This window comes from Microtus oregoni, unplaced genomic scaffold (assembly GCF_018167655.1).
Source record: "Microtus oregoni isolate MIOR12 unplaced genomic scaffold, Mior012 000013F_ref0000133, whole genome shotgun sequence".
NCBI lineage: Eukaryota > Metazoa > Chordata > Mammalia > Rodentia > Cricetidae > Microtus > Microtus oregoni.
This window is the reverse complement of record NW_024543072.1, coordinates 40,259,174-40,277,503: the sequence shown is the minus strand read 5'-3', so window position 1 is coordinate 40,277,503 and position 18,330 is coordinate 40,259,174. Positions and strand designations below refer to the sequence as shown.

The window sequence follows — 18,330 nt, the reverse complement described above, 5'->3', positions numbered from 1 at the left end:
GTCAGTTCCTCGCAGCCTCTCAACGGTCTCCATAGAAGTTCCTCCAAGTTTTCTCACGGAAGTCCTCTGGATGGAGCAATCCTGGGACCCCCTCAAAGAAACAGATGATGGGGAAATCTCCCAGTCTCAGTTTCAGGGGGCCCAGTAAAGAGGGAAATCTTGGGGGAGGTGGTGATCTTCAGAAGGAAAAGGGGGTAATTTGGGAATGTTGACTCAGACTTATGAAATAACAGTGTCTGTCTCCGGTGGGTGGGAAGTTTCTAGACTCCCTTTTCATGGACCCTCTGTTTCTTGTTACAAATTCTGGAAAACACAGGCAAAGACGGTCAGTCATGTATCCTAGGACATTCTAGGACATGACATTTCTTCTTCCTGCTCCCTCTCCCCACTAGTCACGAGGTATAGCAAGACTTTTTTTTTTTGCCTGTTTGATCAAACTTAACGTTGCTGTTTATTTTCACCCCAAACCATCTGATGGACAAAGCTAGACTAAGAAGTGACCCTTTAAGCTCTTCTGTGGAGTACAGGAAGCACATCCTAAGGGCTGAGTTTTGCATTGAGGATTTTTTTTTTTTTTTTTGGTAAGGAGAACCTTACCCAATTAGTACCATTCCGGGCCACTAGAGTTAGAGAAAGAAGAGCCCAAAGGACAAAGATGGTTATTTCATCTGAAAATCATCTATACAAATAAACGGTGCTTCCCCATTGCTCAGGGACTACATCCTATTGATGTTTAGTCATCCAGGATTCCCCTTTCTGTGCCCACTGACTTCCTGTCCATGTGCCCATCATGGCTAATGGAGCCTCCTGTCTGCCCATCTTTCTTCACTTATCATGTTTTCCAGATGTTTCTAGAATCTCCCCCTTCTTTCCCTCATTCCTACAGGTAGAAACCTTCATCTCTCCCTTGGGACAAAGCAAGGTCATTTGTGTCCTTCCTCTGACCTGTTTGGAAAATGTCCCTCTCCTCACCATGGTTCATAAAACCCAGCTCAAACAACATTTTCCTCTGGACAAAACACCTTACAGAGTTCCCTCAGCTCAGAAGCTGAAGTCCAAGATGGCTAGTCTTTCACAGCCTGACCATCTCCCTTTATAGCCCCTTGTAATCTTTACCCTAGCCAACCTGAGTAGCTCACTCCGGCTTTCTGGACCTCCTGGCTGTTTAATACTCTCATGTTTTAGCCAGCGACAGTCTTTTGGCTCACAATGATTTTTGTCCCTGAGTGGGGTCACTTCTCACTCTCTAAATTTCTCCTCACCTCTTTTTTTTTTTTTTTTGGATTTTTTGAGACAGGGTTTCTCTGTGGCTTTGGAGCCTGTCCTGGAACTAGCTCTGTAGACCAGGCTGGTCTTGAACTCACAGAGATCCACCTGCCTCTGCCTCCCGAGTGCTGGGATTAAAGGCGTGCGCCATCACCGCCCGGCTCTCCTCACCTCTTGAATTATTCTAGGAAACTGTCCCTAACTCTCTCTTTTTCTCTGGGCTATGCTCACTCATGATAGACATTTCCTCTTTGCTCTTATCTACATAAAGATGTCTCTCATGAGAAGGAGCTCCTCCCTGGGAGGCATTATGTGTTCTGTATCCTAATTGAGCACCTGACCTCCTGGCAAGAGACCACAAAGGACTTCGGTAAAGAGCGCACACTTGTGTGTGAAAGGCTGAATGGGTCTGACCATAAAAAGCTAAAATTCAGAGAAACCGGATTGCTGAATGACTGAATTGCTGGTGCCTAGCCAGGAACTTCCTCTGTGCTAAGAGACCTTCAAAGGGATAATTTGATAATTCCTGCCTCCTCCTTTGGGTCTTTGTGGCTTTCTTTCCTCATTGCATTCATGGAACTAGAACCTTAAGTAAAGATTGTTCCTCACACCAGAAATGGGTCTCCATGAGGGCATATCTCCTCCATATTGTATGTATAATGTGTCTCATGTAAATAAACATAGTGTTATCATCATAATTGAGTACAGGAATAACTTGTTTTATATAATACCTGCATACATGTATTTTAGTTGATACAGAAATAAGTGACTAAAGGATTTTCTGGTGAGGACTCAGTTCTGAATTTCAGGAGGTATTGGATAAGTCCTGGTGAGATCCCATGATGTTATGTATTAAAGAGGCTTCTTCCGGACTCTGGAAGTCTGGAGAGTTCCTTGTCCAGCCACTGGGGGAAAAAAGCTATTCATGGTTTCCTTGTCCTCTGCAGCTCTTTTCAAACTTCTGCAGTCTGTAGCCATGGTGTCATGAAACCTGCTATGACCCCATCAATTGTTAAGATGTGAAAAGGACATTTAATCTTAACAATAAGTAAAGTGTTGAAGTTTGTGACTGGCTTCTGTTTCCCATTAGAGTGGTGAATGACCTATAATAAGGTAGTTCCCACTCAACTCACATTCCACTGTGCTCTCTTAACTGAGAAAGAAAGAAAATACAGTATTATAGCAGCTACGAAGAGCATGGAACCTCCAGTGCCGCTGGGAGGTCTACCTAGCTTGTGACCCTCATCTGTCATGGTATGGTGACAGAGAAAACTGCTAGGCCAGACAGCATTTGGCCCTCTGCAAGCCAGACTTACTCGTTCCAACTCAAGAATGGAGCTAGCAAGTCTCTCCAGTCACTGTAGAAACCGGAGCACGAGTTGAAGTAATTTTACAGAAATAAATATACATGATGTACTGATTTTAAAAATGAGAATTAGACCTTTAGTTTCTAAGAAAAGGGTCTTTTAAAAAAGAAACTGTCCCTTTTACAATACATGTGATACAGGCTGCCATGGATAATTGGGTGCTAAATAGATATTAAAATTTTTGATGACAAATTTCTTTGACCTCTTTGGTGATGAGACTATTCACACAGAGCCCCAAAGACTGGGGCAGGAACAGTAAGATTTGAATGCATGTCAATTAGTTTCACAGGGGAAAAAATTGTGTCCACTGAGCTGAGCCCTCAGCCAGCTCACGACTGCTTGCCAGTGGCAGCAAACGCATGTGCCAAAGCGAGGCTGGAGAAAAATAAAGTATTGAGCTTTCTGAGAAGCACAATCCTCTTCCTAAACTGAGCGGTGAATCCATGTGCCTGCTATTTGAACATCTTGTAGCTGAGGAAACTCTCGTCATACTCTAGCTGGTCCCTTCCCAGGGGGATGGAGAGCCAAATTTGGGACCCCATGAGCCAGCCCAAGGGTCAGGCGGCCACTTGCCACAATGACAGGTGCCCAGATGAGCGGACAAATGATGCGGCAGGAAGGCTGTTTGTGTTTTCGCAACCTCATTGAGCCAACGGGGATCAGTTAACCAAACAGTTGTGCTCACCAGAGGCCTGCCCTGTGATGGATACTCTTCTAAAACAAGAGTTCTAGAAGGCATTTCAGAAGCGCTTCCTACTTGCAGTCAAGTCGGCACTATGATGTAAGGAACTCCAAATTATGGATTCAGGATTTACTAATTAAACCAACACACACACACACACACACACACACACACACACACACACGCACACACACACATACATATTTCCAGAGAGAAGAAGAAGGTCTTCACAGAGTGGGAGGTGCTTAGGCCAATAGGAGGGAATGACAGTTTGGGTACAAAATCATGCTAGGAAATGCCAGGGCAGACAAAGAGCAAAGTCTCAGAGATGGGCATAGATAATGACCCCAGACCCCATTATCCTCTCCCTCTTTCTCTTTCTGGGTCTCTCTCTTTTTCTTTCTCTATCTCTGTCTCTGTGTCTCTCTCTCTTTCTCATTGTCTCTCTGTATCTGTCTCCATCTGTCTCTCTCACACACACATACACATAAGTGTAATGTATTAAGAATAAAAAAAGGATAAGCCACAACTCTTTAAAAAAAGAAAAGAAAACTGAAGCTTCATGAACACTGCGATCTAAATTAAAATTAATTCATGATGACACTACACATTGGCTGGGAATGGTGAGCTCAGGGTCGCCTGCCCCAGACACAGAATTAAACATTGGCCTGGCAGATGAGCTTCGTCTCAGCAGTTGCCTTGGAAGCGAGAGTCTCTGCTGCTCTTTCTGTCATGTGATCAGCTCTGGCCGGATCAGGCTGACCCATGAATTCGCTCTGCATGATTGAGTCACCGATCAGTAAATTAAAATCCGACAAACAATGGCACAGTTGAGCCTTTTGTTGCCTCCCATGAGGGAGAGGGGGAAGAGCCAGGGCTCAGTTTCAAGCTTCCCTTTGCCCTGGCCCATCTTTAGCTGGTAAGCATCAGGCTTGTGCCCAAGGTCCTGATGTATGTGGCAGGCATCTGGCTGGGAACAAAGTGAGCCTCAGTCAGCTGGTGAAGAAAAGAAGCTTCTGTGGCAAGTTCTTTACTTCACTCCGTCACCACCCTACCCCGGTCTAAACATCCACGTCCACAAGAGGAAGCCTGAAAACCAAAAGGACAAAGTTGGCAGCAAGTGGCAAGGGTGGATGGGACACCAGGGAAGGAGGAGGCATGGAAGGGCAGTGGAGATTTTTATTTTTTGTTGTTATTTTTTCACATTAATGATGAGAAGGGTTTGAAGACTTGGCTAATGACTTTGTAATTAGCTGAGGAAGATATGTGGCTGGTCCTGAAGCCTGCTCTAATGAGGATGTCAGCCTCTCACTCGATTCCCTTTATAAACCAGGTTTCTTCTCCAGAGTTTGTGCTTGATTAGCTCCAGAGAAAAGCAGAACATAAGCCATTCTTTAAAGAGAGAAATAAGAACCATGCCAGTTAGTGCACAGCCCCAGAAGGGTACCTTTTCCTGTCAACCTCTTGCCTCCTCCACTCATGCTTAGAGCCTTAGGTGAAGGCTTGGAAGGGATCTTGGCACAAAATTTTCGGATTGTGACTGGGTGCCAGCATGTCCCCTAAGCCCTAAATTACCTCTCTCCTACCTTTGCTACAGTCTTCCATTCTATTGTGCATCTTTCTGGGAGGCCAGGACTGAACCCCAGCTGGATTGTTTAAAGGGATGTGACAGTTAAAGACTCATTGTTCTCTCTAGGGTTTGGATTAAAACTGGGGGCTTGTGATTAAAATTTAGAATGTTCAGGGTCAAATACCTTACAAGTTGGAAGCAGCTCATGACCAGCAGTTAATGGCTTGTGTTGGGAGTGGCCGTTGCTATCCTTTGGATCCATACTGGTTAGTTGTTACTGTCAGGTTGACACAACCCATAGTTACCCAGGAAGGAATTTCTATTGAGGAATTGCCCAGATCAGATTGGCCCGGGCCATGTCCATGAGAAATCATTGTGATTGTTGATTAAAGTGGGAAGGCCCAGCCAAGTGTGAAAGAAACCATTCCTCAAGAAGATGGCCCTGGCCTGTATACACATAGCTAATGGGGAGCAAACCACAGACCAAGCCTGTGAGCAGCATTTCCCTGTTGTTTCTGCTTCAGTTCCCGCCTGAGCTCTTGACCTGACTTTTCTCTACGATGGACTGTGATCTTGAAGGGCACACCAAATAACCCCTCTCCTCCTCCGTCAAGGTGCTCTCGGTCATGGTCGTATGTTTACCATCGCAAACAAAAGTAAACTAGAACAGGGTCCTAATGCAAAATGTGACATTGAGGGTTTGGCTTTTATCCTCTGTGTCTACATCCCTTGGAACTTGGAGGTTGTGTGTGGGGTGGTATCTGACAATAATGTAATTCCTAGTTTCCATCCATCTCTGTTGTACTGTAATACCATGCAATGGTCTACTGTTCCATGTAGATCTCTAATTGCAAAATAAGAATTTACAGACAATAGAGACACTAGTCTGTGTTCATGTATATTATGCCCTCAAGGAAGTGGCTGAGTCTATCCTTGGATTTTTGAAGAGAGTTAATCTCTCTCTCTTTCCCTCTCTTCCTCTCTCTCTCTTTTATGTGTGAATGTGAGCATGGATGTGCATAGCATGGATACTGAGATCAGAAGACAACTTTAGGTGTTGATCCACAGGGGTTTCTATTTTGTGTTTGAAACAGCAAGTCTCATTGTCCTGGAACTTCTCCGTGGCACCGGGATAACAGGCATTAGGGTTTCTTGGGATCTACCTGTCAGACATGTGGGCTTCCAGGGATCTAGCTCTCTCCTCCAGACATCTTTCCCTAGCTGGAATTATAGACATTACCTACTATATCCAGCTTTTTTAAAATGTGAGTTTTGGGCATCTGAATTCAAGTCCTATTGGGAAGCAAGGACTTTTCTCACTAAACCTTCTCCCGGCTTCATCACACTTTGAATACATCTGTCCCAGAACTCTTGATATCAATCTGCTCCCTCTATGTAAAGTGACCACCCTTGGTACAATTGAATTATTACTCTACGTTATGTATTTATTCAGCCCAATGGTCAAACTTCACTGAAGGATATGATGACATTTTGTTCAGGCAATATTGATAGTACCAAGTATTGACATGTGGAAATATTTGCTTGCACAGCCCCAAAGATTAGATGTCAAGGCAAGATAGTCAAGGGCTTAATTTAGAGAGAATGAAGAGAGAGTTGGATGACTAGGGCCCTTGCTATTGTGGTAGGTCTTTCCTCTTCTACATGGTCCTGTAGCTATATTGTTAAGGTGAGTGGTTAAGTTAGGTATTGGTTTGACTTTGTTTCTCTTGATAAACTTGTAGAAATTACTTAACTCATTTAATCTTCTGTTTCTTTATTTGAAAAAAGTTAATAATTTTTAGTTCTGTTTATTGCTAATATTCAGTGAAATAGTGAGTGAATTAAGCGTTGGGTCTGGCACATGGTAAGAATTTAACAAATGCTATTGTTACTATTAACTCTTTTTCTCCATCATACCACTAGTATGGGAAGATGACAGTATGTCCTTCTAATCACAAAACAAGACAGAAGAAACTCAAAGAAGAATGAAGTACACTCAATGAAGTTGTGATAAAACGATAAGAAGTATAAGAAAGGGTTTCTCCTTGAGATTGTCATGAAATAAACCATCAGCTATGTAGACTCTTCTGTGTCACTGAATAATCTTTAATAAGAGGAGAACAGGGTCAGGGTGCTCTGAATAACCTAACTAGACCCTGGCACAGGAGACTTCATAACATCCATGATGATCAAGGTGTACCCTACCTGTGGGTCATGAAAATGACAAAGGCTGGACCCCATCTGAAAGGCCTTCCACCTATACCTTTTCTAGTCTCTCTGAGAAGCACAGTTTTGAATTTTCATGTTGGAAAAAATCAGATCTTTGAAGTTATAACTGGCTTCTCTAGTGACACTAAGGATTACAGACCAAATTCATGGAAATTTTAGCTTCAATTCTCAGCTGATGGTGTCATGGGCTGTTTTCTTCTGAAGTCGCTGGGATCCCCAGGTTATACTTTGCATATGGTCTGCCTCAGTGACTGGCGTTTAAAGCTGCCGGTTAGTTTTTTTGTATCATCCTCAGCTGTTGCCCCCAGAGCCATCAACTCTCTGAGGCTTCCTTTCCTGCCCTTGAACTGAGCTGCCTCACTTTTGAAGAAATAGAAGAAAAATGTCAAATAATCCCATCTGATTGAAAGGAAAGAAGAATTCTAATGGTCATTAGCAAAAAGTATCCACTGCCTCTTCTGTTACTTGGTCAATAATTTCTTTAATGTTGGGTCCTAATGGAGCAGATTATTATCATGATTTTATTTCATCAAGATCACCTAGTGCACGGAAACAGGGAGGAAAGAGGAAAGGAGCGTAGCCAAGAACAGGCACTGGGCCTTAGCCAGCTGGAGATGTTTATTTATTGGCTTCATGCTTGGCTAGTCAAGTTTAGAAGGGCTGGTGCTCACAGCCCAGGGAGAAGGCCTGTCTCACGCTGCTCTGCCCATGGGCTGCTGAGACAGCGACCTGGAGTGCTTTTGCTTCTATGTGGATCCTTTAATCTCCCAGATTGGCTGCCATGCATAATACACACATTTATGCATAGGTGTGTGCACACAGCCACACAAATGGGTTCTATGCAGAGCTGTCCTTTTAATACCTGACACTGATTAGGGGTCGCATCCATAATGGCTGCCTCAATTGCATCATCTCTCATAAAATTGTTGCGTTTAAATCCAGGGGGATGTCAGGATGTCTCTGCCTGATTCCTCTCTGCCCATCTAGACATCGAGGCCAGTCATGGGGATGAGGGAGTCCACTGAGGTGGCCTTGGAGCTTAGAACAGAGCTGTGGTAAACTATTGCTTTATCATCCTGGTCCACTCAGCCCCACTCACTTTAGCATTCTCATTAGGCACAGGCAGGGAACTGAAGCTAATGAGGATCAGAGAGCAGTTTAAGAAGAAATGCATCTCCCCCCCCCCCCACCACCACCACCACCATGTTGCAGTTCAATGGCAAAGTCAGATGTCTGAGTCAAAAAAACTCTCAGGAACCAAAAATGCTTCTCTAAAAAAAGAATTAGAGGAGAATACCCCTAAATAGCCCAGGCTGACTCCTGCACACTAGCCTCCAGTCACTGCCCCTGTTGGCTCCAGGATCTCATTAGATTAACCTCCTGAGTCTCATAAAGGACTTACGGACAAACATTCTAGATTCCAGAGGAGAGAGTGATCAAAGATAACTGTCTTGAGACTTTTAGACCTAGGAAAATAAAAATGAAGGAAACAAGAAAGAAGTTATAATGTTAAGTTGCCTTAGAGAAAATTTGACCATAATCTCACTTGGAGGGACCCTTAAGGATCACCCTGCCTACCTAGAAGGCTCTTCACATCAGAGTAGGTCTTTTGCTTATGGGAGGTTGCTGTTCTCTATCTTTGCCGGACAAATAGCATTTTCATGAGGCAGGATCTTCAGAACATTCCATCTCTTCCCTGAGAACTGGCTGCTGGGGACTAGAAGAGTAAATAAGGGAATCTGGGGGTACCAAGGCAGCAAGCACCAGCAAAAGCTCCGTTTAGAGGCTAGCCAGGTGTGGTGAGGCTTCCTCCTGCGGGGGATTTGTACAATTCATGCCAGAGGACTCGGAACACATAACTCTTAATTAATATGGTGGCCCATGGCAACTGGAAAGCATTTCCAGAAGATTAAAAGCCCCAGAAAGGCCCCAAGAGAAGGTGATGTTCCTAATAACTTATAAATTGAACTTGCTGCTTAATATGTTTAAAGTGTTTCACTTGTCTTCCACTTGGGAAGGAAATAGGCAAGGGATAATGGATTTCTATTCACCAAGCACCACAAGAGAGAAAATCTGTCAAAGAAGATAACCAAGGGGTTTTCTTTCTAGTTTGGGTGGCTTCTTCTGGCAGTAAAGGGATTCTCAAGGTCAAGAATATGCTACCGTCTTAATGACATTAATTGACTTAAAAGATCTGACTTACCTTTGGGAAGGGAGATGTCTGTTTGTCAGTGCTAAATGGAGTTGATGGTTGTTTCTGAACCAACATTATATCCTTGGTTTGTGGTTTTGGTTAATGGTTAGGAAGACATGGCCAAGTTCTTTCTACCCTCTCAGCTTCACATTATTTCCAGTTAGTCATGGGTCATGATTAGAACTGTCAACAACTGATAGCAAGAATTGCTTCATTCCCTTTAGTTACCCCATGTTATAGAGGAAGGCAGATATTAGATTCAATGAGGCCATGATGTTACAGAGTGTTGTACAATGGGGGCAGAATTGTTATTTTATTGGGAACTACATCTGCTTGTTTTCTTGTTGCTGTGGTCAAATATCTCACAAAGAACAGCTAAAGGGAAGAAGGCTTAATTTTGGTTTAGATTTCAAGGTGTCCAGTCTCCCATGGAGAAGACTTGACAGCAGAAGCTTGAAGCAAGTAGTCACATTGCATCCTCAAACAGGAAGCAGGGGATATTTTGTAAGTGGTGGGCATATCAATGTTAGTGCTTAGCTTGCATCCCCAGACCGTGGGGTGCTGCCATTCACATTCAGGTTTGGTCTTCCTTCCCCACTTAAACCTTTCTGGAAATGCCCCTATAGACACACTCAGAGGTGTGTTTCCATGGTGATTCTAAGTCTAATCAAGTTAACAAATAAGTTTCATTATTACAGAGATCTTAGTGCTAGTAATTTAGGCCAATTTTCTAGTTGACTAACAAAGCACAAGATCAGAAAGGCATTGAAAACATCTATCTATCTATCTATCTATCCATCCATCTATCTATCTATCTATCTATCTATCTATCTATCTCATATTTGTCTGTCTGTCTATCTACCTACCTACCTATCATCTACCTATTACCTATCTTTCTGTTATCTAGCTATTATCTATCTATCATCTGTCATCTATCATTTATTGGTTTATCACCTATTGATTCCATCCATTCATCATCTGTCTGTCTGTCTATCATCTAGGCCATTCATTCGTTATCCTGTAAGTCTGATTCTGGATTAGAATGTGACTAGATGGCCAATGGATTTGCTAAATTTTCTCCTCTTGTCTGGTTCCTAGAAAAGCCAAAGGCAGATATGAGTTATTGTTGTCATATAAGAGTTATGTCATATAACAGTTATAATATGAGTTATTGTTGGCCTTGATCTCCAGGCATTGTTAAGGAAAAACAGAAGACTAAATGATCCTATCTAATTCTTAATTTTTTCACCACTTTTTAATTCCATTAGGGATGCAATTTGTGTCCAGTTGCCTTGAGGAATAATTAGCGATGTCTCAGATTCACTGTCCTGTTACCACTCCACTGAGCTTTGAAATGCTAGCTGATTGATTGGCCACAGTCTCTTGACAGATGGTCACTAGAAACAAAATCTGAGCTTTTCCTCGTTTCTGCCAATGGCTCACACAACCCAGGTGATGCCCTGAAACTTCTGTGACATTTCATAGATCCAGACTTTTTTTATTTTATGATTTATTGATCATGTGACACTGACCAGTGAAGGGTGTCACTGGCCTCCAGGTTCTCAGAGCCTCATTTCTTGTACAGCGTATCTTTACCTTTGCTGTTCCTTTTGTTCTAAAACTCTCTAGCTGTTTTTAGTGCCAATAATCAGCCTGACTTTCTTTTATGCTTCCATTTATTTTTGTTAGTTTGATTTTGTTCCCTGATTAAAATGTAAACTCCATTAGATTAGGAACCCTACCTGTATTATTTCTTTAACAGTAATAACAGAAAACACATCCCCAGAACAGGTCTGGCAAACACTCATTGAATAGCTTAATAACAAATAAACGAGTTTCCTAAGTAGTCAGCTTGTATGAATTTAGCTTATAGGCACGTAGATATCTATGTATTGCAATGTACTCAAAGTTGATGAGCCCCATCTTCCTCCTCCTCCTCCTTTCTCTCTCTCTCTCTCTCTCTCTCTCTCTCTCTCTCCCTCCTCCCCTTTCTCCACTCATTCCTTCATTCTATAAGCAGTTATTGACTTTCTGCCTTATGCCAGGTACTAAAATCAACTTTAGAGCTGTAAGGAATATGTCAGACATGACCACGACTTTCATTACTAGATCAGAGGAGATGGGAAAGCCAGTCAAAGGCAAAAGTACTTGTGGCTAATGTGGAAAGGTCTATGGGCAGAGCACTGATGAGGAACTGACTTTGACGAGTCAACTGAGGTGGGAGGGGGGCAGGAGCCAAGACCTAAGGTGAGTACAGCGGGGTCTTGTGGTTGAAGCAGAGAGTTAGGACGAACTCAAAATGGAGAGCTGACTAAAATTTTTCTGATCTTGGGTAATGACCATCAATATTATAGAAAACACTGTTACGTAAAAATTATAAAATATACAAATTATTTGATAAACTTCACATTTCTCTCTCAGGTGAGTACCACAAATGTCAATTTCATAATAGAATAAAAGTTTTTTTCATTTGTTTGATCTCTATTAAATCCAGAAGAAATGATTTATTGATTTTTAAAAGAAAAATATGTTTTAAAATGCCACTTATTTGCAAGGTGTTTGTGAATAGATGCGGAGTCCACATATAGTTCCAGTATGATTGTATTTACAAACAACCATTCTGAGAAGAATCAATCAAATGCTCAGAAACCTCATGGAAAGATAATAAAGTGGAAAATAATGCTATACCATGAAGTCGGTTGTTACTTATTATCAGTGCTCAAAGTCTGCAACTTATTGCTCATCAACTGAATACAGATGCATCCTAAGGTTTTGTTTTGAGTTTTCAATGCCATAAAATCTGAAGCGAAAACAAATACATTCTGAGCAGAGTGACTGAGTCCAGAAACACAAAGCTAGCCAAGACTTTCCTTTCAAACTCTGATACTTTCCCTGAAGCCAGATTGGAGAGTGTGTTCTTGCCCAGACTGTAGGTAGAAGTCTATCTAGACTCAGATGTCAGAGGGAGTTTGTTCGACACATAATACTTTCATTTGCAGGAAGATAATAACCTCCATCTTGCTTTTCTTCCTCATTTGATTAGCAGGAAATCCTCAGATGTCCTAGACCTAAGGTTTGAGTCATTTTTATGTGCCACCTCTTTGAGAATCTTTGAAATAAATATCCTAAGACATCTGCGACTTCAGGTGTAAACTTTTCCATGTAGGTAGGAGAGGTAAAAATAACAGATATTTTAATGACCTGGACTTGTATGGGAATATAATGTAACTAAAGAGGCCAGTGGACTTCCAAGTTCTCATTGTGGAAGGACAGTTTATTTAGCTTTCTAGACATATGCCTTAATCAAATACAACAATCAGCTTTTTTTATTTTGAAGAGGTTTTATACTTTTACTTGGTAGCAGACCATTGAATAGAGCTTATACAGACTTCAGACAAATTTACTCATAGTAAGCTTGTTATTATTGTCACAAAATCTTATTATGTAAAACACTACATACAAATACTGCATGACATTACATCTTACATATTTTTGTTTACATGATAATCTACAATTAATTAGTAAGTCACAGCATAGCGTTATAATGCTTGTCACCAATTTGGGTTATGGGAGCAAAGAAATCATAGAAAAGAACTCGAGGCCTGAGAATCCTCTCCCCTATACAGGAGCAAATTGCCCCTGATGGCTGGAGCTTATGACTGGTAACCGGTTACTAGAGAGGACATCAGGGGTCACTACATCTCCACAGAGATCTCCACGGTCTACTGAAGCAAGACTAGAGACACAAAATAGACAGATTTAGACAAATTAAAACTTTGTTCCTAGCTTTCTACAAGTTAAATGTTTTAGAAAAATATACCGAAGATACCTTTGGTTGAGTGTCCGGACTCTAGTATATGGGAAGTTAATTGTTATACATGAACCTAAGAAATGGCCTTGTGAGAAGAGCAGTTAGAGGATCTGCCGTCACCCACTCAGCTCTATCACTGTTTTTACTTCTCTGGACCTTGGCTTGCTCATCAGACAAATGGGTCGAACCTAGAGATTTTCAATGGGTCACTAAAGTAAAAGACAACATATATTTCTTTGTTAAAATTCAGTGAAATTTGAGAATCTAATAGCACTTTGCTGGCATGTGGTGAAAAATGCTATGAATAATCTTATTTAAATTCATTTAATATTTAAATAATGATATAAAATGTGTGAGGGCTGTGGGTTTGTTGTTGTCTGTGCTTCTACCAAACACAATAATCTTATATCTGGGTTCTTAGTAGTGACTTGGGAAACAGTCCCTTGTAACGATGCTCTTCAGACGTCTGGTCAGCTAGATATGGACTTGGGCTAGTTTCTTGTTTTCAGTTTGTGAAGTGAGGATGGATCTAGACACAGGCATCCACTTGTTCCCGTTCTATCCTTTCAACTTGTGAGGGATCAGAGAGCTTAAGTGTCTACGGGTACAACTCATCATAGTGACTGCAGCCTAGGGATCTATCAGTTCTGGGGACGTAGTCTGGGATGTTGTACTCTATTGAGATAGCTCACAAGATAAAGAGCTTGCTGCACAAGAATGAAGACCTGAGTTCATGTCTGGCACCCACCGAGGATTCAGGCACTATGGTTCTCTATGGTGAGATTCTGTGACCCGACCCAGCATAGGGCAGGGCAAAGGTAGAAGCATCCTGCGGGTTATCGATCCCAACAGTCTAGCCGAAACAAGAGCTTCAGGTTCTGTGAAAGAGCAAAAACAGAAGACCCCCAGCATTGATTTCTGGCCTCCGCACATGCGTGCCCACCATGCACTCATCCTGCCCCCCCCATACAAAGAACATAGACTCTGAATTAGTCACTGGGGTTCCATCCCAGTCCTTCTAACCACACAATACATAACCTTGAACAAGTTATTTGACCTTCATGCCTCATTTTTTTTTCAAACAACAGTCAGGCAACTCTACCTCTTAGAGATAAAACTGTAGAGTTTTTTGAACAACTGTCTGATACCAAGCAAACACCCATTACTGAACAGCTGCTATTGTTTTATTATTGTGGGATATGGGCAATGAATCTACGGGCTGGATTTTACTGTAACCCTGTTGTGACCATCTGTATGCATAATTTGTAAGGAAGGGTGGAGGGGCTCAGAAGGAACTGAGTGTGAGCGAGAAAGATGGTGGGTGTTTAAACTATTCCTCGGGGATTGATGTTTATGTCGCTCTTAAGGCTCTTTAGGGAATAAAATTACCTCTGGCTTTCAGTGGCCTAATTCAATGTCTGACAACTTCTCTCAGTCGGGAAGTTATTCCTTCCGTGTGGCTTAATTACCTATTGTTACAGCTTCAGTTTGGGGTGAGAGAAAGGATAGCCCATCTGACTGTGCCGTGCAGATGATTGACGGCTCTGCTGAAAACTACTGGGTCATACAGAGATGCTTACCATCAGTGGATGGCTTCAGGGCTTGGGTCTGTACAGTTGAGTACAGTGTCCTCTAGGCAGGGTTCTTCTCTGTGTATCTGGTAGTCACACAGTACGGAGTGCAGAGCAGGTAGCAGTTAGTAGGATCTCGTGTACTTGGTTTTGTACGTCCACCCTGTGCAACTAGAACGCGTCTACTCTGTCCGCATTTGCATGAGAGACTGCACCAGAAGAATGCATCCTCAAGATAAAGCAAGGAAAACTTGAAACTTGAAAAATTACATACCCAACTAGCCTCAGGTCTTGGTCTATTACTTAACAACGGACTCGACTGTGTGTTTAGCTACCTCCTCTTGTGGCCTTTTTGAACACGGTAGTGTGTATGTGTGTGTGCTTATATGCATATATGTAGGCAGATGGCGAGAAATTGAGGATAGCCAGTAAGATGTGCTGGGAAACTGTGCTCATAAATCCAGGAAAAAAAAATCATTGTAAAACTGGAAAAAAGGGGAACTTTGCATTTGTTTGGGGGAATATTCTTAAGCCATCTTCACATGGGTGGGCCTATGGGAAATGATAGGGACTTTTTAGCTCTATGAGATACAATAGGTTGACCGTGAATGGAGCCAAGGTTAGGAGGAGAACCATTTGGTACACCTTGACTTAATGAAGTAGATTTGAAGGGATATTAACCTAAATAAAGGGGTGAGTGTGACTGGGTACAGGAGGTTGATTTCTGTGGAGTGCTATAGAGGAAAGAGCATGGGAAGTTCCTTCACCTCTTCAAATCCCAGCTTGGGCTTGTCGCCCTGACAAGCTTGTTCAGCTCACTGAACACTGTATCCCAAATCCTCATCTCCAGTAGACAGCTAGTACTGCCCTGACTTGTAAGGACTGGCCTTTGAGGTGGTGGCCTCTGGAGTTTGGAAGGCTCAGCAGGAAACTCCTCCACCAACCCGACTCTAGGTTATAGTACCAGCCCTTTCCTCCAGGGGAGCAAACAAAACTGCGTTCCTGCTGGCCCCCTGCCCCGTGTCATGTGCAAACCATCCGGGTTTCTTCCCACAGCTTGTGCTCAACTCTGCTGGAGGTAGATGTGTCGATGGTTTTCCCTGCTAGGCCAGTTATTTTGGTGGAGACAGTTAAGGTCCCTCTGAGCTTGGTCCTGATGCTGCGTGATGTATTGTGCTGCATGCTTTACATCATTCCTTCGCCCAATCCTTAGCAGCCACCATGAGCAGTTTCGTGGCAGGTTCGTTGTACAGACAAGGAATCTGAGTTTTGGCATGGATAGGACTCGTTGATTCATGGGTTCGTTGTGTGGCTCTATCTAAGATTGATTGTTTGGATATGAGATGAATCTCGATGCCATTCCCTGCTGGCCACTTAAAAGAAAGCCCCAAATCAGCTTTATGTGTAGCACATCTACAAAAACAAAACAAAACAAAAAAAACAAAAAAACAAAAACAAACAAACAAAAACGAAACCTTTTCCCCCACGTCTTTAACTGAAAACCCAAATCTCCATCTTCTCCAACCTATGTCTCAAGGATTTGCTAAGCCAAATGCAACTAGATTCACTGAAATGATGCACTAACCACGCAGTCTCATTCTTCTCCCTCGTTAAACGCCAGTGTCAGCAGTGTCCCTTTGTTGCTGAGGGATGCTTACTATAAGTGCTCAGTACATTTGATTGCATGAGTTAATGAGTGAGTGTGGACGGAGTTAGCAGATGGAGCAATAACACTGCAGAGTGCTCACCTTCCTTTGTGGAACTATCTGATGTCCTGTCTTTCCAGGGTGGCATGATCGCTCTGTTGTTATCCATCTTGTGCCTGGTGATGATCCTGTATACCCGCAGGCGCTGGTGCAAACGTCGCCGCGTGCCCCAGCCCCAGAAGAGTGCCAGTGCGGAGGCAGCCAATGAGATCCATTACATTCCATCTGTGCTGATTGGCGGCCACGGGCGAGAAAGTTTGCGCAATGCCCGAGTGCAGGGACACAACTCCAGTGGCACCCTGAGCATCCGGGAGACACCCATCCTGGATGGCTATGAGTATGACATCACAGACCTGCGTCACCATCTGCAGAGGGAGTGCATGAATGGAGGCGAGGACTTTGCCAGTCAGGTCACACGCACCTTGGACTCCCTTCAGGGCTGCAATGAGAAGTCTGGGATGGACCTCACACCAGGTAGGAATGGGGGAAGGAGTCGGTTCATTTAGTCCTTGCTCAGGTAGGCTGGCAAGCAGCTAGCTAACAGATAGTATGTAGCAAAATGTACCGATGCCTTTCCTCAAGTGGGCAAAAATAACCTTTTGCATAGACTCCACCCCACCTGAGGAGCTATTAGCAATTAATGGCTCCTAGGAGAAGAAAAGCCAGTTTTCTTCATGAGTGTGAACCTGGTTGGTTGTCTTGCTCCTGTGGATAGTCCTACACTCATATGCATGTAAGCAAGCACCAACTAGACTTAATAAAAATTTCTATTAAGAGGACATTAAGTATGTGGGGGGACATAGGAGGAGTAGGAATGGGACATGAGGGGTGGGTCTGATCAAAATACATTGTATACACTTGTGAAATTCTCAGACTTAATAAAAAAACACCCTGTTTTCTTAGACAGCTGGTCTGGTTTTCTAATCCATAAAATTAGAAGTATAGTATTAGCATAAGTTGGGTCCACTTACACTTCCACCCAGTACTGGGAGCAGAGAGATGCCTTTAGGTGTGGTAGAAGTGTTCTAGAGCCTCTAAGTGTATACTGGGAAGCCCCCTAGGAAGTGAGGCAGTGGCCTGGGAAACTAACCTGGCGTGACCTCTTTGTATATCACATATTTGCACAGACAACTGAATTCTTTAGTGACAAGGAGGATCCTCAGCTACCAATTTCTTGTTTCGTTTTGTTTTTCTCTCTGCCTCCTAAGATGTGGGGCCTTGAGTCTTCTAATTACATGACTTTACCCCTGCTTCTGTGGTCTCTACACAGGATGCATTTTCTTTCAAAGAAAATGGAAGACTGCAATCAAAGCATCAGATCTTAGATGCTAGACATATCTACAGAGACAGTGGCTAGAAGAGCCTTGGCCCTAACTCAACAGAACAAGATCAGGGTCAAAAACATGCAGAGAGGGAGGAACGGTTCTTTTATGATAGCCCACGTCTCTCCCTTTCAAACTGCTATGAATCAGTACATCTTGAAAGAGAACACCTCAACAGTGATCCTTCAAGGCACTGCCCAGTACCTTCCTCTTTGAGGAAGACACATTTGATATTGCATACTGCTAAAGATGCACAGACTCTGGGAGAGGTGGCAAAGGTTAACATCACGTAGTGGGACATGGAAATTCTACTTGGCATCTAGAAGATGACCTGTATCAATAATCATTTCTTAATACGACTTAAAGTCTGAGAACTTCAATGTCTGAGAACTTTGAAGTCTGAGACTAGAAAGGAGGAGTCTCCAACATGTATGATATTCCCCATAGCGCTGGGCAGAGTACCAAGGCCATGGACTCCACATACGGTACTTGGGGGTTCAAATCTAAACTCCTTTAGGGAGTAGACAGACCACACAGATGTATGCAGTAGCTAGAGTTCAGTCATGAAGGAACGGTGAAGACCGAGATGAAAGAGGGGCCACCTTCTGTCTG

The 18,330-nt window shown here is 42.9% G+C and overlaps 1 protein-coding gene across 2 annotated transcripts in view; it reads left to right on the top strand.

The window, feature by feature from the left end:
- Astn1 (astrotactin 1) overlaps positions 1-18,330 on the top strand; it is a 324,436-nt gene that overhangs the window by 135,341 nt on the left and 170,765 nt on the right. For both annotated transcript variants that reach the window (XM_041662555.1, XM_041662554.1), the window contains exon 3: positions 16,477-16,870. In XM_041662555.1, coding sequence (XP_041518489.1) covers positions 16,477-16,870 — 394 coding nt within the window. The remainder of the gene's footprint in view (positions 1-16,476; positions 16,871-18,330) is intronic.